General features: G+C 37.6%; 1 protein-coding gene across 6 annotated transcripts in view; it reads left to right on the top strand.

Annotated features, from left to right (window-relative positions):
• Positions 1-27223, top strand: part of LOC144309736 (leucine-rich repeat-containing protein 37B-like) — a 110489-nt gene that overhangs the window by 42611 nt on the left and 40655 nt on the right. For 2 of the 6 annotated variants that reach the window (XR_013375628.1, XM_077890842.1), the window contains one exon: positions 1476-2045. The exons of 1 other annotated variant lie outside the window; for it this stretch is intronic. Coding sequence is in view for 2 of the 5 variants with exons in the window: in XM_077890839.1 (XP_077746965.1) it covers positions 11142-11214 (73 nt within the window). In the remaining 3 variants the exon portion in view is untranslated. Of the gene's footprint in view, positions 1-1475; positions 2046-10879; positions 11114-11141; positions 12688-27223 lie in introns of those variants that run through there. 3 more of the 6 variants (XM_077890839.1, XM_077890843.1, XM_077890841.1) reach the window with 3 other exon arrangements.

The following is a 27223-nucleotide window of genomic DNA, read 5'->3' as shown; positions in this document are numbered from 1 at the left end:
TTTCCTACTCCCTCTGCTTGTGCTCTCTCAAATAAATAAATATTTTCTTAAGTGGCAATTTAAAAAATATAGATGCAAAGACACAATTAGAAATTATGATTTAAATAATCCTCCAACAGGCCCAAAGCATCAATATTTAAAGAATGCATACTTGACAATTCCAGTGTACATCTAGGATTGAGAAACATTTTTTCCTAACTATTGGGACACTATTTTACTTTGTTATCTGTTTTTCTAAATTATATACACAAGTATCATATATTCTTTATACAGTAAAAAAATTATGCCACAATGTAGAGCCCTGTTAATATTACTATATGTTGCCAAATGGTGAAGTAGGATATATGGTAATGTCTCCCAACTTTTTAATTCCTTTTTTTTTTTTTTCCAACTTTTTAATTCCTGAATTTAGTTAGTTATGCCTTCTTTTATTTTTAATGATGAGTTCTGTCTGGGAATAAGTATCAATTTTATTTCAAAGAAACTACTTTTGGCTTGTTGATTTGTTGAATATTTATTATTTCATTAATTACTATTCTTAGTTTTTTCCTTCTAGTTTCTTTTCGTTTGAATTTGTTGTTTTTTCTTCCTTCCTCAGATAGTTGCTCAAATCACTTTTTCAGCTTTCCGTCTTTTCTAACATGTGAATCTAAAGCCAAAATTTTCTCTGTAAGCTTGTTTTAGCTATACACCTACAAGTTTTAATATATAGTATTTTCATCAGTATTTAAAAATATTTTCTATTTTTCTTTTTTTTCCCTTGAGGCATGAGATATTTAATGTTCTATCTTTAAATTTACAAATATATAGGGCTTTTCTAATTATCTTTATGTTATTCTTTTGTAATCTAATTTCATGATGATCTGAGAAAATATGATTTCAATCCTTTGAAATTTGATAATTTCTTTATGGATGAACTATAGTCAAATATTTAAAATGTTCTGTATGTACTCAATAATAAAGGGCATTAAGTAGTTTTAATATTCATTTTGAAGTTTTACATACAAGATAAGTAAATCAAGCTTGTTAATTGGGTTAAAATTTTCCTTCTATTAATTTCTGTCTGCTTGTTGTAAAAGTCATTGAGAATGGTAAGTTAAAATCTGTGATCATTAATTTTCATATTTCTCCTTTTTTTAAGATTTTATTTATTTATTCATGAGAGACACAGAGAGAGAGGCAAAGACACAGGTAGAGAGAGAAGCAGGCTCCATGCACAGAGCCCAATGTGGCACTTGATCCTGTGACTCTGGGATCACACCCTGAGCCAAAGGCAGACGCTCAACTGCTGAGCCACCCAGGTGCCCCATATTTCTTCTTTTTGAATTGTAAATTTTTGTTTTCTATATTTTGAGGCTAGTTATTAGGTACATATATATTCAGAATTATTTTTGCTTACAGGTAAATTAAGTATTTTGTCAAGAAACATCACTGTTTATCTCTAATTTTTTTTAATTTTTATTTATTTGTGATAGTCACAGAGAGAGAGAGAGAATGAGGCAGAGACACAGGCAGAGGGAGAAGCAGGCTCCATGCACCGGGAGCCCGACGTGGGATTCGATCCCGGGTCTCCAGGATCGCGCCCTGGGCCAAAGGCAGGCGCCAAACCGCTGCGCCACCCAGGGATCCCTATCTCTAATTTTTTTAATGACAACTTTGAGCATAGCTTTCTCATACTTGTTTTGGTTAGTGTTTAAATGATTTGGTACATTGTATTATTGACCATAGTTCTTCACCCCTTCATTTTGTGTCCTTTGCCATGTGACTACTGTTCCTTCTTCTAGAGATAGAATACCTTTCTGAGCTTTGACTTTGGATTAAGTCACATTACTTATTTTAGCCTTGAGATGTTAGTAGCTATAGTGCATACAGAATCTTGAAATGTGTTTGTTCAACTGAACTTGCCCACGCATCTGACATTACTGTAAGAATGTGCCCTAACTACATAGGTGGGAAATAGAGTAGACTTAGACCTAAATTCCGGTTTGGAGTCTAGACCAGCTCATTCTAAGATGTATAAAAAAGAATAAATTATTTTGTTTTAAGCTACTGAATTAGAGACATTACTATAGCAAAAGTGAACAGCTATAGAAGAAGTAAGCTGTAAGCAGGGTGCTCCAATAGCAAAAAACTAAAATACATAATAGTTTAGAACCAGGAAGCAGGTATTGAGGAGACTCTAATAGGAAGCTGGAAAAATGGCAGGGAAAAAGAAATCAGAAAAATTATGATTCATATAATGGCAAACAGTTGGCAAAAATGTTGCATGGGATAATCTAGCAGAAAATAATTTAATAAACTTACAGAACTGGGGGAGGAGATTTTGAGGAAAAATGTTAAATGCACAAACTATTTCATTTGGTAAGATTCTACAAGAAAGAGATGACTTGAGAAAAGGCATGATCCATTTGCAGGCAAAATTAAAGAGATTATAAATTGCCCAGACATTTCAGATTGGAAAATAAAACATTCTCATCTAATAAAAGCCCTAGCCATTAAGAAACAGCTTGAGGGAAAAGACTAAACCTAGGGCATTGGGTAAAGACCAGATCAAGGATAATGGCTATTGAACATTTTCTTAAGAGCTCTGGAAGAATTAAGATGGTACCTTGCATATCAACAACAAAGGTAAACAAGTTAATTTCTAGAAATACAAAAGGCATAGTCCCACAAAAGTGTGACATCCCCCAAGTATCTGTAATTTAAGTGTAGAGAGAAGGGCAAGTCTCAAATAGAATCAGGGGTTTGGTTTTGGCATACAGAGTTGATTAGAATCAAATATGAAATCCCCGTTTTTTAAGAGAGATGAATCAGTAGAAGCACTGCCCACTTGGAACAAAAGAAATTGTGATATTTTGAGGCAAAAAAGACTTCTGGATACCATTACACACCTTTTAGAATGGAAAAAATCCAAATCAGTGGCAACATCAAATGCTGGTTAGGAGGTAGAGTAACAAGAATTCTCAGTCATTACTGGTGGGAATACAAAATGGGACAGCTACTTTGGAAGACGGGTTAGCAGGTTCCTACAAAACTAAACATACTCTTACCATATGACCCAGTAGTCAAACACACTGGTATTTACTGAAAGGACTTACAAACCCATGTCCACACAAAAATCTGTAACATGGATATTTATAGCAGCTGTATTAATAACTGCTAAAACCTGGAAACAACCAAGATGCCCTTCAGTAAGTGAGTACTTTGGTACTTCAACATAATGGAATATTATTCAGCACTAAAAAGAAATGAGCTATCAAGTCAAGAAAAGACATTTAAGGAAGAGCCTTAAATTCATATCACCAAGTAAAAAAAGGCAATCTGCAAAGGCTTCATACATGACGCATGATTCTAACTATATGATATACTAGAAAAGGCAAAATTATGGAGACAGCAATAATATCAGAGGTAGCCAGGGGTTGGGAGAAGGAAGGGATGAATATGTGGAGCACAGAGGACTGTTAGGGCAGTGAAAATACCTCATATGATACTATAATGGTGGATAAATATTATACACTTGTCCAAACTCCCAAAATGTACATCAAGAGTGAAATCTAATGTAAATTATAGACTTTAGGTGATAATGTGTCAGGGCAGGTTCATCAACTATAACAAATGTACCATTTTGGTGGGGGGAGGGATTTTGACAATGGAGGAGATTAGGAGATATGCAGACAATGGGTATAGGAGAACTCTGTACCTTCCTCTCAATCTTTTTGTGAAGCCAAAAAAAAAAAAAAAAAAAAAAAAAAGAAAAAGGACTTCTGGGGCAGAGGATTCTAGGAAGATGGTAGAGTAGGAAACATTAACTCATCAGAAATCTGTCTCCTCACCTAGACAACTATTGCACCAATGGAATCTGTCTGATGTAACTATTTTGGAACTCTGGAGTCTATCTGAAGGCTTATAGCTAGGTTTCCAGGGAAGTCTTGGACAGTAAACAGTGATAATCTCTGGGAGCTCTTAATACAGCATCAGCTCTTCACCCCCCACTCCCTAGCCTCATGGCAAGCAACTGTGTACACGATCCTGAAGCAGTTTGTATGCAGCCTGTGAGAATCAAGTGGGAAACCAGACCTTTTCCTTTAAATATTTGGGGATCTGGGCTCTGACTGCTGATTGCTTCTCCTGACAGTGGAAGGAGAGATACAGAGCCAGGCAGCTGTTACTTTAAGTTCATCCACCTCCATCCAAAGTGACTTCCAGGAGATTTAAAGGCTTCACACACATTTTATCCTCCTGCCTCATTAATGTTTATGTTTTTCTTCTTTTGGAAGCCAGATATTTAAGAAGTAGGATATTGGAAAGCAACTGCATATATAGGGGATTTAGAATGTCATGGCAAAGGCCCAAAGAAAGGAGAAAGCATAGAATAGATCTAGAAAGACCTTAAGTTTACATCTCAGGCAGATCCTCAGCACAGAATCAGGCTACAAGAACAATAAAAAACAACAATGACAACAACAAAAAGAGCATATGGTGGCAAAGAGGGAAAATATGCTTTTGAGCTGCTACATTATATGATTCAGTTTTTGTCTAGTTTTTACATAAAAAATCAAAAGGCATACAAAGAATCAGAATAGTATTTCCCAAAGAAAAACATTAACAGAATACATCACATTAACAGAATGAAGGAAAAAAATTACATGACTATCTCAACTGATGTAGAAAGAGCATTTGACACAATTCAATACCTTTTCATGATAAAAACACTCAATAAACTAGGAATGGAAGGAAAACACCTCAACATAATAAAAGCCACATATGAAAAACACACAGCTAATATTATCCTCAAAGGTCAAAGGCTTGTTTGGAATGAGACAAGGATGTCTATTTTTGCAACTTCCATTCAGCATAGTACTCTAAGTTCTAGGCAGAGCAATTAAGCAAGGCATCCAACTTGGAAAGAAGTAAATTTATCTCTATTTGCAGATGATAAGATCTTATATGTAGAAAGCCCTAAAAAATTGGACAAAAACTTTTTAGAATAAGCAAACTGAGCAAAATAGCGTGATACAAGATCAACACTCGAACAACTGCATTTGTATACATTAACAACAAGCAACCTGAAAAGGAAATTAAGATAATTCCATTGACAATCCCATCCAAAAGAATAAGATACTTAGAAATTTCAACCAAATAGGTAAAAGATTTGTACAGTGAAAACTACAAAACATTGGTGAAGGAAATTAAAAATTACTTAAGTAGAAGAATAGGCTATTGTGGATACTATTTAATACTGTTATGATGTCAGTGCTAACCACGGTGATCTACAAATCTGATTAAATCCCCACTGAAATTCCCATGATGCTTTCTGCAGAAATAGAAAAATCCATCCTAAAATCTGTATGAAATCTCATGGGACCCCTAATAGCCAAAAACAATCCTGAAAATGAAGTTAGAGGACTCACACTTATGATTTCAAAACTTACCAAAGCTATAGTAATCAAAACAGTATGGTGCAGGCATAAAAACAGATAAACAAATGGAATAAAGAGCCCAGATATAAACCCTTGTATACATGGTTGCTATGGACTGAATTGTGTTCCCCCCCTCCCTGCACTCCACAATTCATATTTTAAAACCCTAATTACCCATGTGACTGTGCTGGAGATAAGGCCTTTAAAGAGTGATTAAGGTTAAATGAAGTGACAAAAATGGATCCCTGATCTGTAGACCTAGGGCCCTTACAAGAAAGGAAGAGACACTAAAGGTCTCTCTCTCTCTCTGCCATGTGATAACACAGCAAAAAGCAGCCCTTTGCAAGTCAAAAAGAGAGCTCCTACCAGAATCCAACTATGTTAACACCCGGATACTGGACTTCTACCCTCTAGAACTGTGCTAAATTGATTTCTGTTGTTTAAGCCACATTTAAAACTTAACCCAAAATGGATCAAAGAAACATAAGAACTAAAATTATAAAACTCTTAGAGGAAACATAGGACAAAAATGTTACAAAACTGGGTTTGGTAAAGATTTCTTGGAATGATGCTTAAGGCACAGGCAATAAAAGCAAAACTAGACTTAATGAAAATTAAAAACATGCATCAAAGGACACTATCAATAGAATAAAACTATAACCCACAGGAGAAAATATCTGAAAATCACATATCCAATAGGAATTAAAATCAGAATATATAGTGTCCTCATATATTATTCTTATTGTGAAATCTGCGTCTAAAACCCCCATCATCTAAATCACCTGTATAAGTCTCTTTGTATTGGGTGTTGTTTCTCTTGTTTTTTTATCATGCAGTTTTATCTTTTGTGCCTATTTTCTATTTTGACTGAACACCAGTAAGTGTTCCTCTATAGAAATTTCTGGGAGTGGATAACTCCAGTAGTAATTCTGTATTACCTAAACCAGATCAAGATTTGAAATTATTTAAAATTGGTTTTCAGGGGCATCTCAGTGACTCAGTCAGTTAAGCATCTGCTTTGGGCTCAGGTCATGATCCCAGGATCCTGGGATATCAGGCTCCCTGCTCAGCAGAGAGTCTGCTCCTCCCTCTCCCTTTGCTGCTCCCCTGCTTGTGCCCTGTGTGTCAAATAAATAAATAAAATCTCTTTAAAAATAAATAAAATTGGTTTTCAGTCTCTGGCTAGGCTGGTCTATTTCAGGTTCATCCTTCCTCTGAGATTTTATCAGGTATTATCCCCCTCTTTGGGGGCCTTGAACTCTAGTTTTTCCCACAGACTTCATGATTGTGAGTATCGCAGGCTTTTAGCCATCTTTATTGGAAATGGCAGATACTCAGATCTACAAGAAATGGCAGAAACCTCTAAGGGAAAAACACCTCTAAATGCTAGACTCATCTCTCTTGAATGTCCTCCTAGTTGGTCTCATAGGTTCTCACTATACTGTTAGTTACAAGGCCTCAAACAGATTTTTGTTTCTATTTCAAAAAAACCACTTTCCTAATTGCTCTCTGTAGGAGAGATGGTTCAAATTGCTTAGTTTAACATTATTACTAGAAGCTAAACTCCATACTCACTTACTTTTTAAAAGGATATTTATTTGTCAAAGTAAACTTCCATAAACTGGCCTGCAGATCATTTATATAAGAATTATCTAGGGTGCCTGGGTGGCTCAGTTAAGTGTCTACCATCTGCCTTCAGCTCAGGTCCTAGAATTCAGCCTGAGTGGGGCTCCCTGCTCAGCTGGGCATCTGCTTCTCCTTCTCTCTCTGCCCTCCACCTCATGCTTTCTCTCTTACTCAAATAAAATCTTTTTAAAAAAATGTTTAAATGCAATTCCTAAATTCTCTCTCCAATCTAGCTGAGTCAGAACTGCATTTTTAACCAGCATCCTGGTTCACCGAGTACCCATCTGTATATAAAAATAAGCAACTGGGGCAGCCCAGGTGGCTCAGCAGTTTAGCTCCACCTTTGGCCCAGGGCCTGATTCTGGAGACCTGGGATCGAGTCCCATGTCAGGCTCCCTGCATGGAGCCTGCTTCTCCCTCTGCCTATGTCTCTGCCTCTCTCTCTGTGTCTCTCATGAACAAATAAATAAAATCTTTTTTAAAAAATTAAGTAACTGGAGGGGCTCAGTGAAAAAAAAAGTGTTAGACTTTTGATTTTGGCTCAGGTCCTGATTTCAGGGTCGTCAGATCAAGCCCTGCACTGGGCTCTGCACTCAGCAGAGTATCTGCTTCTCTCCTTCCTCTGCGCCTCTTCTTGCTCATGCTTTCTCTAAAATAAATTAAAAATAAATAAATAAGTGGAGAGATACTCTTTTTTATTTAATGATAATTGACCACTCAGTCATAAAGTTACTACTTTACAGAAAAGTTAATGGGAATACTTGTCTTCTAAACAAAAAATCCTAGTATACTTGCATTTTAAAATGTAATTAGGTAGGGGTACCTGGGTGGCTCAGTCAGTTAGGTGGCTGCCTTCTACTCAGGTCATGATCTCATAGGTTCTGAGACTGAGCCCCCAGTCAGACTCCTTGCTCAGCAGGGAATCTGCTTCTCCCTCTGCCTTTCCCCTGCTCCCCAGCTCATGCTTACTCTCAAATAAATGATAAAATTTCAAAACATACATTAACTTCATGATCTTGTATTTAAATATAATGTTGGGCAGCCCGGGTGGCTCAGGGGTTTAGCGCCGCCTTCAGCCCTGGACCTGATCCTGGAGTCCCTTGCAGGGAGCCTGCTTCTCCCTCTGCCTGTGTCTCTGCCGCTGTCTCTCTGTGTCTCTCATGAATAAATAAATAAAAATCTTAAATATATATATATACACATATATAACTGTTATTTTCCTTTTTTTAGTTTAGTTATTTTTAAGTAATCTCTATACCCAATATGGGGCTCACACTCACAACTTTGAGATCAAAAGTCACATACTCTTCTAAGCCAACCAGGCACCCCATGTACACTGTTACTTTAAAACATTATTAGGGGATCCCTGGGTGGCTCAGCAGTTTAGCGCCTGCCTTTGGCCCAGGCCACAATCCTGGAGACCTGGGATCTAGTCCCATGTTGGGCTCCCAGCATGGAGCCTGCTTCTCCCTCTGCCTGTGTGTCTGCCTCTCTCTCTCTATGTCTATGATGAATAAATAAAATCTTTTAAAAAATAATAAATAGGGATCCCTGGGTGGCGCAGCGGTTTGGCGCCTGCCTTTGGCCCAGGGCACGATCCTGGAGACCCGGGATCGAATCCCACGTCGGGCTCCCGGTGCATGGAGCCTGCTTCTCCCTCTGCCTGTGTCTCTGCCTCTCTCTCTCTCTCTGTGACTATCATAAATAAATAAAAATTAAAAAAATAAAAATAATAAAAAACAATAAATAAATAAATAAATAAATAAATAAATAAATAAATAAATAAATAAAACATTATTAGGAGATCTATATAAGATATGAAATGTAAAGAACCAAATCAAAAAAAAACTCATCTTATTAATAAGATCAAGATGTGTTAGGGACGACTGGGTGGCTCAGTGGTTGAATGCCTGTCTTCGGCTCAGGGCCTGATCCCAGAGTCCTGGGATCAAGTCTTGCATCGGATTCCCTGTATGGAGCCTGTTTCTCTCTCTGCCTGTGTCTCTGCCTCTCTCCGTGTCTCTCATGAATAAATAAATAAAATCTTAAAAAAAAAAAGAAAAGAAATGGGAAATATTTTATTTTCTCACATACATAACCCCTACTGGCATGTTAGATAGCTTATATTCATCCATGAAACTTCAAATGTTTATAGCCCCTTCTCATTTTACAAAACTCAAATCTAGTTTTTTTTAGTCAAGCCACACATATTAACTTCTATTAAACTTGACTTTAAAAAAAAATGAACTTGACTTTAATGTCTAAAAATATAGTCTTATTAATTTCCTTTTATTAATATCTTCAAAATGCAACACAATCTTCTTGGGTAGTCCTACCAAAAGGAACAGAAATATATAATTGTATTCCTTTCAACTATATACTAGCTTTTATATGATTATTGCTTTACCAAGTAGGAACATTTTAATCAATTTTTTATTTCCCTATTATTTGTTTCTACCTATTCCTTAGTCAACTTCACAAATATTCTGCACAGTCTTTGATCTTTTAACCTAGTCTAACCACAGTGTCTCCCAGCATGTTATTCACCCTCTTAGATTCTTCATCTCTGATAAAAAGGTGACCTTCAGGGGATCCCTGGGTGGCTCAGTGGTTTGGCGCCTGCCTTTGACCCAGGGCGCGATTCTGGAGTCCCGGGATCGAGTCCCACGTCGGTCTCCTGGCATGGAGCCTGCTTCTCCCTCCTCCTGTGTCTCTGCCTCTCTCTCTCTCTCTATGTCTATCATAAGTAAATAAGTAAAAAATTTTTTTTAAAAAAAAGGTGACCTTCAATTGTGCTATCCAATCATCATTGGATTTTGAGTCATGACTTAGTCTGCCTCTTAAAATCAATGTGTTTTTTTTTCTTTTTCCTGTCCTGTAACAGACTTTTAGTAAAACTTTGGTAAAACTTTCAATAAAATATTTTACAAAACCCAAATCCAGACTGTATGTTACTAGGGAAAAACAAAGCCAAAAAAACCCCAAATAAACAAGGTTAAAAGAGAACCTACCCACTCAGGGATTTGGGGACCATATTGATGGTCAAATCAAATTATTTAAGCCAAGTATATTTTGTCTGGCATAAACTTTAAGAATTGGCCTTTTATTTGATTCTGAATTCTAAATATAATTATATCATGCTCTACTATTCTCTACCTCCAAAATATTACTCAAGTCCATAAATTAGCCATTTCTGAGAATTTATAGCACTGAGTTTAATAATGACAATGTATGTTTAAAAATATATGTCTGTGTTGCTTAATTTAACACACATTTTAAATTATGTACATAATTTTCTTCTACATTCTGGTACTCCCATTCTTATTCCAGTCCAATTTATCTTTCTCGATATTAAAGTCTAGGAATCTGTCCATTAGTTCCTCTCATGCAAAGATTTTATTACTCAACCATATCTGAAGGACTGCTTTCATCAAGATTTCTAGTAATAGGCTCTCCCTGTCCTTATGAAAATAACCTTCAATGTGGAGAGCTACAGTGTGAAGAACATTAATGAGTTCATGACTGGTACTCTTTCCTAGTTATGGTGTGAGTTAGGTGTGAAGACATACTGCCAGGGTGAAGATGGGGGTTCAAAAATGAAATCATTATTACTAAGTGAAAAATAATTGATATTTAATTTGGCAGAACTTCATGCCTGAGGGGCAGTTAATTTTAATGTATTTGGTTCCAACTTTAATGGAAATATTAAGAGAAAAATCTTATGGGAATAAGGTTAAAATCAATAAGTGTTAGGAAAACCTTAGAACACATTAGAAACAAACTCATTGCTATAATCATAAAATCTCAGATGTTTCTCCTGTTTTCTCTTTTAGGCTCAAAAAGAGGCTAAAATTTGAATTAAGGGCTTAGAAGATTTTTTTCTCGTCTTTGTAAAATTGAGTAGATAAAAGGACATGGAGAGAAACAGGACTGTTTGACAATCCTTCTCCTATGATACCACCCCAAACATAAAAAGATCTAAATGGTAGCTCACCAAATAATGTCTGCATAAAAAGAATAAAAACAAGTCTGCATAAACACTTTAGGAATTTTAATTATACTTTTTGTTTGCTGCATATTTTTTCCTTTGTTCAGGGACTTGCAATGGGAAAGGAAGCTGTGCCCCAAGAAAATTCCCAGAATGCACCATGATTTGTGCTGCATTTGAAGCCTCTGCTTATTAAGGACACCTATGAGTTTCTTCTTTGTTTTTTAAGAGGACAGAACCCAGTAATAACTCAAATGCTCAGACCTCTCCCCAGACATCATTTTTCTAACAGTCCAAGAGAAGCTGATTCAAGGTCAGAGGTCATAGGCTGTGCTCCCATTTGCCAGCTGGCAGTAAGCTCCAAGGACAGAGGGTGCAAGAAGCGTGACGATTCCTGAAGATGCTCATTCACAAAGCACTGAGAATATCCCCACGGATACCTCAGAAATACTCATTTTATGTCAGTTTGGTGGGTTGGAGAAAAGGGGGTCAATTTTCTGGGATAGCTTTGCAGAGCTTCACATCTCTGATCTCATCTCACTGAAGCTGACTTTATTTTACAATAACACAATAAAGTCTAAGAGAGGATAAAAAGTTTCTATTATAAACATTATCTGCCCTGTGACTCAGAACAGAGCTATACTGACTAAAAGGCAAATATCTGGAAACCTCAGTTGAGAGAAACAGTGGCTAGTATGAACATTCTATCTAGAATGACAAGAAAATTTCCAGACAGAGGGAAATCAGGATATTGAAATGTTGATCTACAGTAATTTGGGGTGAGTTCTTTCCTCAAACTTATTCTTGAGTTTTTGTGCACTGGTCCCATACCACATTCAGAATTTGACTGTTTTTTTCTTTTCCTAAATGGCTAAACTGAGATGCTGTGTGTAAGAAATGGAAAGTGACAAGATATGACCGAAGCATTGGAAATCAATCCAAACTAAATGTGCTTCTTAACTATAAGTGAACAGTTGAAAACAATCCTCTTTTATAGCCATGGAGATAAATACTCTGTTTTTATTAGGAAAAAATTGCTTTGGACTGAATAAAGTCATTTGATTAACAAGTCAAAGCAGATGGTTTATTGATGTTTCAGAAAGGAGTTTACAAGGTCTAGTGAAAAAAGAGACCTAGCTCTGAATTAACAAATTACCCTGGTATATAGGACATTGACAGTTCACTGTTAATAGATTTATGGGCTACTGCTGGGTGTTTCATCCCTATTTGGTTTATTATGATAAAATATTGGGGCATGGGTAACCTATAGCCTTATTGCAATATACCATATTGACCTTTGAACTTTAGGACCTGACAGCAAAACTATGTATTAGATTTTTAATTTGTCTTAATCTAACAGGATCAACATCAGTGTTGTGTGGTTTATTTTGAAGAGGCCATTCAGTGTAATTAACACATGGCATACTGGCTTGGGATTTGCTAGAACTCAATAAATTAGCTCTCAGAGGTTATAAGAGTCACATGTTAAGATCCAGAAGTCACTGGTGAAATGGCATGTGGTTTGAGTAAAGAAAGTATCTGTAAGGAATCTCACTCTTCAACTTGGAAATATTTTTTGTCTCTCTGGAAATTTCAGAATCTTTGTATTTGACAGTGCATCTTCTGACTTCAATAAATTTTTTATTTCTGGAAGTTCTTCTTTTTATTTTCAATCTGCCTGGATATCTGTCTGTTCTCTTTTCCATTTCTTTTGTATCTTTAAATGTTTAGAACAGTTATTTTATAGTCTTTATTTGAGAATGCTATTATTGAGAATTCTTGGGCGTCAACACTGCTAGTTTGTGTCCTAAATTTGGGTTACTGAGTTCATTTTTTTTTTAATTTTTATTTTATTTTATTTTATGATAGGCACACAGTGAGAGAGAGAGAGAGAGAGGCAGAGACACAGGCAGAGGGAGAAGCAGGCTCCATGCACTGGGAACCCGACGTGGGATTCGATCCCGGGTCTCCAGGATCGCGCCCTGGGCCAAAGGCAGGCACTAAACCGCTGCGCCACCCAGGGATCCCTACTGAGTTCATTTTTAAGTGAGGTTATATTTGTGGGAATCCTTGAATGAAGTTATGTATCCCCAAAATTGTTGCTTTCATTTCTTATAGATGCTGTCTGGATCTTTCCAGCCCACGGTGATTATTATTATTATCATTATTATTATTTTTTAGCCCAGGTTGGTTTTTATGTCTGTTTCTGAGTTTAGGAATTCCTGAACCACGTAGACAAGGTAAATCTGACCCCAAACAGGAATGGGGGCAGGCCTCGGGCCGTGGATACACAAAGGAAACTAGATATTTCATTTCTCTGTCTCTCTATTAACCCCCACCCCCTTAATCCAGAGCCCAGGGCTAGAGAGACAAGTTTTCTTGAGTTCTTACTGTCCCATTGGGAAGATTTTTTTTTTTTTTTTTTAGTTCTGCCCTTTTACTTGGGACGTAGTCTTTGGAGGACTTTGAATTTCAGCTACAATTGTGTGCCTTTCACAGCTCCAAGTCCAACATGGTAGGTTAAAACCACAGACCCTTGGATACTGAGACCAGCAAATTCCTACAGGCAGCTGCAGCTATTAACTCACACTCAATTTCTTTATCATCTTAATTTTAGGCTACTGGGAAATAATTTTCCTTTCTTGTTTTTTTCTCTGTTACCTCAGTTATACATTCAAAAATATTTTTAAAATAGCTTATGCTGAAATATTTGATAGCAATTTTCAGGTTGACAAATTCACCAAACTGTTAGGACTGAGTAGTCAGAACTCATTTTAGAAATGCTCCTTTTCACACAAATGAATTAAGTAGATGCAGGAAGGAATCTAAGGCTTAAAATTTATCCTATCAACATAATACATTTCATGAATGACCTGATTTATTGCATTAGCCTATATATTTCATCATTGCTTGTTTCTTCTATTTGGTCTGTTTTCTATATTCTGGATGTAGGGTTCAATATTTTGGGACAGCACATGGAATGACACATGAATAGCTCTTTAGAAAACTACCATGTTTGAAATACAGGGACTGCTTTAACTGGCTAGTTTTATTTAAATTATCATTAAACTTTCATGATATAATAAACATTTAGCCTGACATGGTTATTTTCAAAGGGATTTTACATGGATCATTCCAAAAACTGGAAACCATTGTATTGAATAAGCTCACAAATACCTTCCAGAAATCTGCAGGCCTTAAAACATTTCTGCTTTTTCAGAGAAGCAATCACCAACCATTGAATACAACTAATGCTTCACTCTTCTGTGGTTCCTACATTCCCTGCTGCCATCATATTGGATGCAACACGCTTCAGCCTAATGTGTATTGACACTACAGATTAACTAAAATACAATGAAAAAGAACTGGTAAAAGTCTGAAAGTTATAATTTTGATAGGTATCTATACTCCTTCCAGATAAAAGGAAGGTTAAAATGGGGATGAGGAATAAGTCAACAATAAAAAAAGAAAAATATTGATGAAATAATACTGTAGGTTTTCTCCAAAGAAGTCATGGACATCTTCCAGAAATTAGGTTAATCTTATAGCATGTTATTTAATATAAAATATTTAAATTACTTTTCTTACTCTGTGTTTTTGGAATAATACTTATTACAAATAAGAGAGTGGAATCACTTAGTGATTAAGTAATTCAAGGGCTCTATAAAAACTATTTTTGAGGTATAGGCAATAAAATCATTGTTGCTTGGTTCACATGGAGAATGGTGATTGCATCAATGACATTTTTCTCATCTCTTCATTCAATCTTAAAACTTTCCTTTGAGCATTCCATGGATAGAGGAAAGGATCCATTTAACAAAAATATTATTTTAAATTTTAGTTTTGTAAAGATAGGAGCAAGATTATTGAACTGAATGGAAACAGTGGTACATAGATATTTCTATCCTTGCCCATTTAATTATACCAAAGGACTTTTACTTAGTAACTCAACTTGCTATTTGGATTTGGGGTTCTTATTTAATTTTGACACTCAGACTCATTATCTGAAGATTTCTGTTTATGGTTCAGAGTCTCTCCTTCAAAAACACATGCACACACGCACACACACACACACTCTGCATACTTTATACTGAAGCTAACATTCAATTCCACCATTCCGTAAACTTATTATTTTCTGCTCTGCTCAAAAAAAAAAAAAAAAAAAAAGATTAAGACTAAAAGAAGGGCCATTTAAAGAAGATGTCTAAGATATTTTAACACATTATTCTGAAGCTAGAGGAAGCAATGGAACAGAAGAGTAGTTCTGCCTCTTAAAAGTTATACACTATTAACTCTGATACAAGAAGAAAAAGTTCTAGATTTTGATAAATTATGTAAAAGAATATGAATTAGATGGCATTTTCCATAGGAATTTAAGAGAAAAAGGCAGAGTTATTCTGAATTGATGAAAGGGAAAATATCTGAAATCAGAGAATATGCCTTTATTTGCACCAAATTTTAGTTTTGCAGTGGTGCCAAATGATATCTGCATCCGAGGACAGCATGGTGATGAACAGAACATGAAAGCATCTTTTACTGTGTCTGCCACTTTTCTTTATTGAGTACTGGACAGATAGATACAAAAATTCTTATGATTTGTTCTGCTGCCCCTTTTCTGCTTACTTTACTGTAATAGGATCTGCAGAAATAATTTGAAAGGCTGTAAGATAATTTAGTGTTTAAGCCTTCTTTCCTCCACCCCCTTTACACTTTCCATAAGCACTAAGTACCCTTGAAGTGAACTAATCCTGCTGTAAAATATTACTTCTGGTCTTATTCTTATCTATCAACTGCCCTCAGTTTTAATTACATGGCTTCAGATTAACTGTGGTTGAAATTACTATTCTTTTTTTTTTCCTTCTCTTTGGACTTCACTTTCAATAATTTATTTTTCTAAAAGCTATTTTCTTTCTATCTCTTCACCATGCCCTGCCTCCCTTTTCTCTCTTTGTCTATAAGAAGTGTATTGTGTAAAAAAAAATTCTAGAAACTCAATTTTCATTCTCTCAAAATTTTATTAAAGAATTTTTACTCTTTAGAAAAATAAACTCCAATTATCAATATACCTTTAAATGTCTGAGTAAATATGCTTTTTGTGTAGATGGAAACTCTTATTCTATACTTGAAAACTAAAGACCTGGAAGTGAACCTATATACTGAGAATAATATATTTTTATTACCTTGGGTGATATAGCCCACCCAAGGTAAACCATAGGCTAAGAGGATACTTGAACATCTAGGAAGCTGGACATATTTCTGGGGTGACTCTGGAGCACAATTTGCTGTGGTTCAAAGACAGACTCTTACTGACAATGTGATAACAAGTCTATACAGTTAGCTTTAAACAATGGAGAGATCAAAACATAAGTATTTTTGCTTTAGGGAAACCACCTCTAATGAGATCATAGATATATTTCAGTAAAGTAGTAAAGCATTTTGAATTTTATCTTTTAGATCTTAACTGATTTTCATGGCTAGGTTTTTATCCATCCCTTTCTCCCTTTAAGAAATCTTTAAGAGTTGAGATGTGCTTATTGAGGGATATACAAGGGGCCTCCAAGCAAAAGCAACCCAGTTTTAAAGCAAGAGTTCTGATAAAAAGTCATAGGCATAAATTGTTAGCCTAAGCAATGCATTGAATAATTTTATTTAATTAACCAAGACCACCAAGTAGCTCTGGGATGAACCCATAATGCTATTCCAATTTCTGTCACTCCCAAATTAACATAAATTCCCTTTTATAAGGTGCCTATGATGTGTCTTTCATTTTGAGTTTTTAACCTATAAAGATAAATGAAACCATTTTTAAAGGTGGGAAAATACTTGGGAGTTTGTAATCACAAACAACTCAAGTTTATGATGTAAAGGAGGGTTACAGTTAAGCTAGACACCGTGGAATGTTATTTTTTTAAAGATTTTATTTATTTATTCTTAAGAGACACAGAGAGAGAGGCAGAGACATAGGCAGAGAGAGAAGCAGGGTCCATGCAGGGAGCCTGATGTGGGACTTGATCCCAGGACTCTAAGATCATACCCTGGGCTGAAGGCAGGCACTTAACTGCTAAGCCACCCAGGCATCTCTATGAATGTTATATTTTTGGGAAAAAAACAATTAAAATGAAAAATATTATGAATGAAATAAAATAAATGGGGTGCCTAGGTGGCACAGTCCATTAGGTAAGGGTCCATTTCTTGGTTTTGGCTCAGGTTGTGGTCTCAGAGTCATAGGATCATGGGATTGAGCCCTGCATGGGGCTCTATGCTCAGCACAGAGTCTGCTTCAGATTCTCTCTCCCTCTCCCTCTGCCCCATCTACTTTTTTTTTTAATTTATTTTTTATTGGTGTTCAATTTACTAACATACAGAATAACCCCCAGTGCCCGTCACCCATTCACTCCCACCCCCCGCCCTCCTCCCCTTCTACCACCCCTAGTTCGTTTCCCAGAGTTAGCAGTCTTTACGTTCTGTCTCCCTTTCTGATATTTCCCACACATTTCTTCTCTCTTCCCTTATATTCCCTTTCACTATTATTTATATTCCCCAAATGAATGAGAACATATAATGTTTGTCCCTCTCCGACTGACTTACTTCACTCAGCATAATACCCTCCAGTTCCATCCACATTGAAGCAAATGGTGGGTATTTGTCATTTCTAATAGCTGAGTAATATTCCATTGTATACGTAAACCACATCTTCTTTATCCATTCATCTTTCGATGGACACCAAGGCTCCTTCCACAGTTTGGCTATCGTGGCCATTGCTGCTAGAAACATCGGGGTGCAGGTGTCCCGGCGTTTCATTGCATTTGTATCTTTGGGGTAAATCCCCAACAGTGCAATTGCTGGGTCGTAGGGCAGGTATATTTTTAACTGTTTGAGGAACCTCCACACAGTTTTCCAGAGTGGCTGCACCAGTTCACATTCCCACCAACAGTGTATGAGGGTTCCCTTTTCTCCGCATCCTCTCCAACATTTGTTGTTTCCTGCCTTGTTAATTTTCCCCATTCTCACTGGTGTGAGGTGGTATCTCATTGTAGTTTTGATTTGTATTTCCCTGATGGCAAGTGATGCAGAGCATTTTCTCATATGCATGTTGGCCATGTCTATGTCTTCCTCTGTGAGATTTCTGTTCATGTCTTTTGCCCATTTCATGATTGGATTGTTTGTTTCTTTGCTGTTGAGTTTAATAAGTTCTTTATAGATCTTGGAAACTAGCCCTTTATCTGATATGTCATTTGCAAATATCTTCTCCCATTCTGTAGGTTGTCTTTGAGTTTTGTTGACTGTATCATTTGCTGTGCAAAAGCTTCTTATCTTGATGAAGTCCCAATAGTTCATTTTTGCTTTTGTTTCTTTTGCCTTCGTGGATGTATCTTGCAAGAAGTTACTATGGCCGAGTTCAAAAAGGGTGTTGCCTGTGTTCTTCTCTAGGATTTTGATGGAATCTTGTCTCACATTTAGATCTTTCATCCATTTTGAGTTTATCTTTGTGTATGGTGAAAGAGAGTGCTCTAGTTTCATTCTTCTGCATGTGGATGTCCAATTTTCCCAGCACCATTTATTGAAGAGACTGTCTTTCTTCCAATGGATAGTCTTTCCTCTTTTATCGAATATTAGTTGCCCATAAAGTTCAGGGTCCACTTCTGGATTCTCTATTCTGTTCCACTGATCTATGTGTCTGTTTTTGTGCCAGTACCACACTGTCTTGATGACCACAGCTTTGTAGTACAACCTGAAATCTGGCATTGTGATGCCCCCAGATATGGTTTTCTTTTTTAAAATTCCCCTGGCTATTCGGGGTCTTTTCTGATTCCACACAAATCTTAAAATAATTTGTTCTAACTCTCTGAAGAAAGTCCATGGTATTTTGATAGGGATTGCATTAAACGTGTATATTGCCCTGGGTAACATTGACATTTTCACAATATTAATTCTGCCAATCCATGAGCATGGAATATTTTTCCATCTCTTTGTGTCTTCCTCAATTTCTTTCAGAAGTGTTCTATAGTTTTGAGGATATAGATCCTTTACATCTTTGGTTAGGTTTATTCCTAGGTATCTTATGCTTTTGGGTGCAATTGTAAATGGGATTGACTCCTTAATTTCTCTTTCTTCAGTCTCATTGTTAGTGTATAGAAATGCCACTGACTTCTGGGCATTGATTTTGTAACCTGCCACGCTACCGAATTGCTGTATGAGTTCTAGCAATCTTGGGGTGGAGACTTTTGGGTTTTCTATGTAGAGTATCATGTCATCAGCGAAGAGGGAGAGTTTGACTTCTTCTTTGCCAATCTGAATGCCTTTAATGTCTTTTTGTTGTCTGATTGCTGAGGCTAGGACTTCCAGTACTATGTTGAACAGCAGTGGTGAGAGTGGACATCCCTGTCTTGTTCCTGATCTTAGGGGAAAGGCTCCCAGTGCTTCCCCATTGAGAATTATATTTGCTGTGGGCTTTTCATAGATGGCTTTTAAGATGTCGAGGAATGTTCCCTCTATCCCTACACTCTGAAGAGTTTTGATCAGGAATGGATGCTGTATTTTGTCAAATGCTTTCTCTGCATCCAATGAGAGGATCATATGGTTCTTGGTTTTTCTCTTGCTGATATGATGAATCACATTGATTGTTTTACGGGTGTTGAACCAGCCTTGTGTCCCAGGGATAAATCCTACTTGGTCATGGTGGATAATTTTCTTAATGTACTGTTGGATCCTATTGGCCAGTATCTTGTTGAGAATTTTTGCATCCATGTTCATCAGGGATATTGGTCTGTAATTCTCCTTTTTGGTGGGGTCTTTGTCTGGTTTTGGAATTAAGGTGATGCTGGCCTCATAGAACGAATTTGGAAGTACTCCATCTCTTTCTATCTTTCCAAACAGCTTTAGGAGAATAGGTATGGTTTCTTCTTTAAACGTTTGATAAAATTCCCCTGGGAAGCCATCTGGCCCTGGACTCTTGTGTCTTGGGAGGTTTTTGATGACTGCTTCAATTTCCTCCCTGGTTATTGGCCTGTTCAGGTTTTCTATTTCTTCCTGTTCCAGTTTTGGTAGTTTGTGGCTTTCCAGGAATGCGTCCATTTCTTCCAGATTGCCTAATTTATTGGCGTATAGCTGTTCATAATATGTTTTTAAAATCGTTTGTATTTCCTTGGTGTTGGTAGTGATCTCTCCTTTCTCATTCATGATTTTTTTTTAGTCTTCTCTCTCTTCTTTTTAATAAGGCTGGCTAATGGTTTATCTATCTTATTAATTCTTTCAAAGAACCAACTCCTGGTTCTGTTGATCTGTTCCACAGTTCTTCTGATCTCGATTTCGTTGAGTTCTGCTCGAATCTTTATTAACTCCCTTCTTCTCTTGGGTGTAGGATCTATTTGCTGTTTTTTCTCTCGCTCCTTTATGTGTAAGGTTAGCTTTTGTATTTGAGTTCTTTCCTGTTTTTGAATGGATGCTTGTATTGCGATGTATTTCCCCCTTAGGACTGCTTTTGCTGCATCCCAAAGATTTTGAACGGTTGTATCTTCATTCTCATTAGTTTCCATGAATCTTTTTAATTCTTCCTTAATTTCCTGGTTGACCCTTTTATCTTTTAGCAGGATGGTCCTTAACCTCCACGTGTTTGAGGTCCTTCCAAACTTCTTGTTGTGATTTAGTTCTAATTTCAAGGCATTATGGTCTGAGAATATGCAGGGAACAATCCCAATCTTTTGGTACCGGTTCAGACCCGATTTGTGACCCAATATGTGGTCTATTCTGGAGAAAGTTCCATGTGCGCTTGAGAAGAATGTGTATTCAGTTGAGTTTGGATGTAAAGTTCTGTAGATATCTGTGAAATCCATCTGGTCCAGTGTCTCATTTAAAGCTCTCGTTTCTTTGGAGATGTTGTGCTTAGAAGACCTATCGAGTATAGAAAGAGCTAGATTGAAGTCACCTAGTATAAGTGTACTATTATCTAAGTATTTCTTCACTTTGGTTAATAATTGATTGATATATTTGGCAGCTCCCACATTCGGGGCATATATATTGAGGATTGTTAAGTCCTCTTGTTGAATAGATCCTTTAAGTATGATATAGTGTCCCTCTTCATCTCTCACTACAGTCTTTGGGGTAAATTTTAGTTTATCTGATATAAGGATGGCTACCCCTGCTTTCTTTTGAGGACCATTCGAATGGTAAATGGTTCTCCAACCTTTTATTTTCAGGCTGTAGGTGTCCTTCTGTCTAAAATGAGTCTCTTGTAGACAGCAAATAGATGGGTCCTGCTTTTTTATCCAGTCTGAAACCCTGCGCCTTTTGATGGGGTCATTAAGCCCGTTCACATTCAGAGTTACTATTGAGAGATATGAGTTTAGTGTCATCATGATATCTATTCAGTCCTTGTTTTTGTGGACTGTTCCACTGAACTTCTTCTTAAAGGGGAATTTTAAGAGTCCCCCTTAAAATTTCTTGCAGAGCTGGTTTGGAGGTCACATATTCTTTTAGTTGCTGCCTGTCTTGGAAGCTCTTTATCTCTCCTTCCATTTTGAATGAGAGCCTTGCTGGATAAAGTATTCTTGGTTGCATGTTCTTTTCATTTAGGACCCTGAATATATCCTGCCAGCCCTTTCTGGCCTGCCAGGTCTCTGTGGAGAGGTCTGCTGTTACCCTAATACTCCTCCCCATAAAAGTCAGGGATTTCTTGTCTCTTGCTGCTTTAAGGATCTTCTCTTTATCTTTGGAATTTGCAAGCTTCACTATTAAATGTCGAGGTGTTGAACGGTTTTTATTGATTTTAGGGGGGGATCTCTCTATTTCCTGGATCTGAATGCCTGTTTCCCTTCCCAGATTAGGAAAGTTTTCAGCTAGAATTTGTTCAAATACGTATTCTGGCCCTCTGTCCCTTTCGGCACCCTCGGGAACCCCAATTAAACGTAGGTTTTTCTTTCTCAGGCTGTCGTTTATTTCCCTTAATCTATCTTCATGGTCTTTTAATTGTTTGTCTCTTTTTTCCTCAGTTTCCCTCTTTGCTATCAACTTGTCTTCTATGTCACTCACTCGTTCTTCCACCTCGTTAACCCTCATCGTTAGGACTTCTAGTTTGGATTGCATCTCATTCAATTGATTTTTATTTCTGCCTGATTAGCTCTAAATTCTGCAGTCATGAAGTCTCTTGAGTCCTTTATGTTTTTTTCTAGAGCCACCAGTAGCTGTATAATAGTGCTTCTGAATTGGCTTTCTGACATTGAATTGTAATCCAGATTTTGTAACTCTGTGGGAGAGAGGACTGTTTCTGATTCTTTCTTTTGAGGTGAGGTTTTCCTTCTAGTCATTTTGCTCAGTGCAGAGTGGCCAAAAGCAAGTTGTATTGGGAAAAAGAGAAAAAGAGAGGAGAGAAAGAAGGAAAGAAAAGAGAAAGAGAAAAAAAAGGGAAGAAAAAAAACGAAAAAAAAAAAAAAAAGAAGAAAAAGAAAGAAAAAGAAAGGAGAAAAAAAGGGGGTGGGGAAGGAAACAAATCAAAAAGCAAAACAAAAAAAAAAAAAAAAAAAAAAAAGAACCACGGGGGAGTATCTTCTGATTCTGTGTACTTTAAGTCCCTTGGCTTCTCCTGGAAGTTGTCAGTCTAGCTGGTGTTCTGGGGGAGGGGCCTGTTGTGCTGATTTTCAGGTGTTAGCAGTCGGGGGAGCTGCTGTGCCCCTGCCTGGTGCAGGGCTCAGTGGGGGTTGTTTACCCCATGAGGCCGCAGGAGGAACAGCCCCAGTGGCGGGGCCAGCTCTGGAAACCTGGATTCAGCTCCGGCAGGAACTCCGTCTGCAGGGCCTGGAGGCTCCGGGGCGGGGCCGCTGATCTGCTCAGCTGGGGCAGGAGCGTCCTCGCTGTCCTGGGCCCTCCCGGCCTCTGCCTGTCCCGGGGGAGGCCGGATCCTGGGCCGTGTCCCGGCGCCCTGTGCTCTGGAGCCTGCGCTGTTGGATTCGCACTCCCGGGCCGCGCAGCCCCCTCCGCGGAGCTGCCGCCCGAGCCCCTCCGAGCTGCTCCTGGAACCGCACAGGCGTCTCTGCATGGAGCCTCTTCCTCTGCCCGAGCCCCTCCGAGCTGCTCCGGGTCCCGCCCGTGCGCGCTGCAGCCCTTAGGGAGCTCGGCGCACTCTCCTGGGCGCGCAGTTGCTGTTACTGTCCCAGGGAACCCGAGGGCATCCTCGCCCTCCTGGGTCCTGCTCCACCTCCCCGCAAGCCCCTCTCCGCCCGGGAAGGTTGGTGCAGCTCCTGCGTCTCCGGGACGGGGCTCTCCTGTCCTGGGGACACTCGCCCCGGCCTCAGCCCGGCTCCTCGCGGGGCCCCTTCCCCTTGGAGGCCTTTGTTTCTTTATTTCTTTTTCCCCGTCTTCCTACCTTGATAGATGCGCGAACTCTTCTCACTGTAGCATTCCAGCTGGTCTCTCTTTAAATCTCAGGCCGAATTGATAGATTTTCAGGATAATTTGAAGGTTTTCTAGGTAATTTGGTGGAGACAGGTGATTTGGAGACCCTACTCTTCCGCCATCTTGCTCCTCCCCCCTCTGCCCCATCTACTGATGTTCTCGCCCTCTCACTAAATTTAAAATTTTTAAAAAGAAATGAATAATCGAGAAATGAATAAAAGAACTATATAGCAAATATTTTTAAAATGGAAGAATGATATGATATAGTATGCTAATCATCAAGGAAGTCAAAGGAGACAAAAAAAGCAAAATGAAATAATGTCCGATTGAGGAATTAATGGAAATCAGAAAGAATTAAAAACAGACTCAGATGGAAGTGGGACAGGACCGTGACAAAGCACAACAAATGAGAATTTGCAGGAATGTTAAATAGCTCTTTTGCTTAACTTTCTGTGAGAAAGGCCAATAATAAGAAAAATAAGAACATTATACAAGATGCCAGTAAGGGAATCCAATAGTAGAAAAATCTATGAGTCTAAAGGGCTAATATGGAGATTGGAAAAAACAATCTTGTAAATTAAATTGACCGACTGACTGATTGAGAGTCATGACTGATTGAGAGAGTGTGTGTGTGCAGGAGCCTGGATGGGGGAGAGGCAGAGGGAGAGTGAGACAGAGAATCCTAAGCAGACTCCAAGCCCAGCATGGAGCCGCACATGGGGCTTGATCTCATGACCCTGAGATCATGATCTGAGCCAAAAGCAAGAGTTGGATGCTTAATGGACTGAGCCAGCCAGGCACCTCTGTAAAGTATATTTAAATCTAAAGATTTAGGGGTATCTGGCTGGCCCCATTGGAAAAGCATAGGACTCTTGATCTCAGGGTTGTGAGTTTGAGCCACGTCAGGGGCACAGTTTACTTAGTAAAAAAAATAAGTAAATCTACAGATTTGTATGAACTAGTCTTAAAAATGAATAACTATGGAGCATCTGTAACTGATCTTGGAGTCAAGTTAATTCCATTATCAAAGGACAAACTAACAAAGAGATGCTACTTCCACATTCTCAAGAAATGAGAATTTGAAACCTTGTGTTAATATAGCCTGGGCACTGGTTCCATGAAACTATAAACTCACTGCTAATTCATATATAAGGAGCTAAAAGAAAGATGACAGATTACCAGCAACCCTAATTTTTCCTAAGTAACTCATATCAAATAAACCACACCAGCTTTTCATAAAACTTAAGATTTACTTCATAATGATAATTTAGAATGGAGAGACCAAGAATATTTGGTATCTCCCCAGGCAAGAGAAACAAAAGCGAAAATAAACAACTGGGACTATATCAAAACAAAAAGCTTCTGCACAGCAAAAGAAACTATCAACAAAACAAAAGGCAAAGTACTGAACTACTGAATGGGAGAAAACATTTGCAAATCATATATCCAATGGGGAGTTATTATCTAAAATATATAAAGAAAAAATATAGAAAGAACTCATATAACCCAACAACAAAACAATCCGATTAAAAAAAGGGGAGAATGGTGGCACAGTGGTTTAGCACCTGCAGCTCAGGGTGTGATCCTGGAGACCCGGGATCAAGTCCCACGTCGGGCTTCCTGCATGGAGCCTGCTTCTCCCTCAGTCTCTCTCTCTCTCTGAATAAATAAATGAAAAAAAAAATGGGGAGAAGACCTGAACAGATACTTTTCCAAAGAAGACATACAGATGGCAGAGACATGAAAAAGATGCTCAATGTCATTACTCATCAGAGAAATGCAAATCAAAACCACAATAAGATATCACTTTACACCTGTCATAATGGGTAGAATCAAAAAGATAAGAAATAGCAAGTGTTGATGAGGATGTAGAAAAAGGAACCCTCTTTACTGCTGGTGGTAATGTAAATTGGGCAACCACTGTGGAAAACAGCATAATGTTTCTCAAAAAATTAAAAAATATTAATACCATATGATCCAGTAACTCCACTACTGGGTATTTACCCAAAGAAAACAAAAACACTAACTTGAAAAGATATATGAACCCGTATGTTTATTGCAGCATCATTTGCAATAGTCATGACATGGAAACAATCCAAATATCCATTGACAGATGAATGGGTAAAGAATATATGGTATAGGGGCACCTGGGTGGCTCAGTGGTTGAATGTCAGCCTTTGGCTCAGGTTGCGATCCTGGGATCCTTGGATCGAGCCCCTCATTGGGCTTCCCGCAGGGAGCCTGCTTCTCCCTCTGCCCATGTCTCTGCCTCTCTTTGTGTCTCTCATGAATAAATAAAATCTTTAAAAAAAAAAAAAGAATATGTGGTATATATACACAATGGAATATTACTCAGCATAGAAAAGAATGAGATCTTGTCATTTGCGACAATAAGGATGGATTTAGAGGGTATTGTGCTAAATGAAATAAGTTAGGCAGAGAAAGGCAGATACCATATAATTTTGCTTTTATGTGGAATCTAAGAAATAAAACAAATTAACAACAAACCCATAAATACAGAGAACAAACTGGTGGTTGCTAGAGGGCAAAGGGTTGGCAGATAGGCAAGAGAGGTGAGGGGACCAAGAGACACAAACTTCAATTATAAAATAAGTCGTGGGGATGAACAATATAGCATAGAGACTACAGTCAATAATATCTTAAGAACTTTTTTAAAAAAGATTTTATCCATTCATTCATGAAAGTCACAGAGGCAGAGACATAGGCAGAAGGAGACACAGGATCCCTGGGGGGGGAACCCAATGCAGGACTCGATCCCAGGACCTCGCGATCACGACCCAAGCCAAAAACCGATAGATGCTCAACCACTGAGCCACCTAGGTGCCCCTTATTTTAAGAACTTTTTCAATAGCTGATTAAAAAGAACAAATATTTCTAGTAAAAAAAAAAGAACTTTTTATGATGACAGGTGGTAACTACACTTATTTTAGTGAGCATTTTTTAATATACAGAAGTTTTGCATTATTATGTTGTACACTTGAGACTGATATAATATTGTATATCAACTGTTTCAATTTTTTAAAAGAATATTTGGATATTATCAGGCATTTTTCAATACCAAATTATCATTTCTAAAAATTTATGACACTGAATAAACTCCAAGAAAATAAATTATGGTATGGTTTCTATATGAGTCTATAAAGGTGACACTGAAGTCTATTTCATTTTGATTACATATTGCTGATTACCTGCAGTTGCAACGAATTCAGTGCAAAAGACAGTGAATGTAAAGTTCATCATACCACATGTTAGAATTTGATGAATAGGTCGGGAATAAAGAATAGTGATCTATGGTAAAAGCAATGATAATAGAAAAACAGTAATAAATAGAATTAAACCCTACATTACTTTCCCTCTTTATCAGTGTCTAAAATAAACATTAACTCATTTGTTTTAAGTTAATGGAACACAAATCCAACCATTAGGTTTTATGAACAAGAAAAAGATGTGACTCTTGATTATTCTTATCCAAATTTTGTGAAAAGATAGAGTAGCTAAGGGGGAAAAAGGAGTCAAGAAGAAAAAGGAAAACATTTAAGCTGGTATTTAGAGATATTTGGAGTACTCAAGCATGTGTCCAAAATCTATATGGGGACACCAATTTAAAAGATACTGCAAATTCTATTATAAATACCTCTCTAAATGTCAACACCACTGCAAAGGAAAGTAACAGTAACAATGAATTCAAATTATGATGAAAGGATTAGAGGATAAACACCAGATGAAGTTTTCCAAATTATCTAAATGGTTGTACATTTTGTATTCATGGTTTAGCAGACTG

This window comes from Canis aureus, unplaced genomic scaffold (assembly GCF_053574225.1).
Source record: "Canis aureus isolate CA01 unplaced genomic scaffold, VMU_Caureus_v.1.0 ptg000209l_RagTag, whole genome shotgun sequence".
Taxonomy (NCBI): domain Eukaryota; kingdom Metazoa; phylum Chordata; class Mammalia; order Carnivora; family Canidae; genus Canis; species Canis aureus.
The sequence above is the reverse complement of the archived record's forward strand: the minus strand, read 5'-3'. Positions and strand labels throughout refer to the sequence as shown.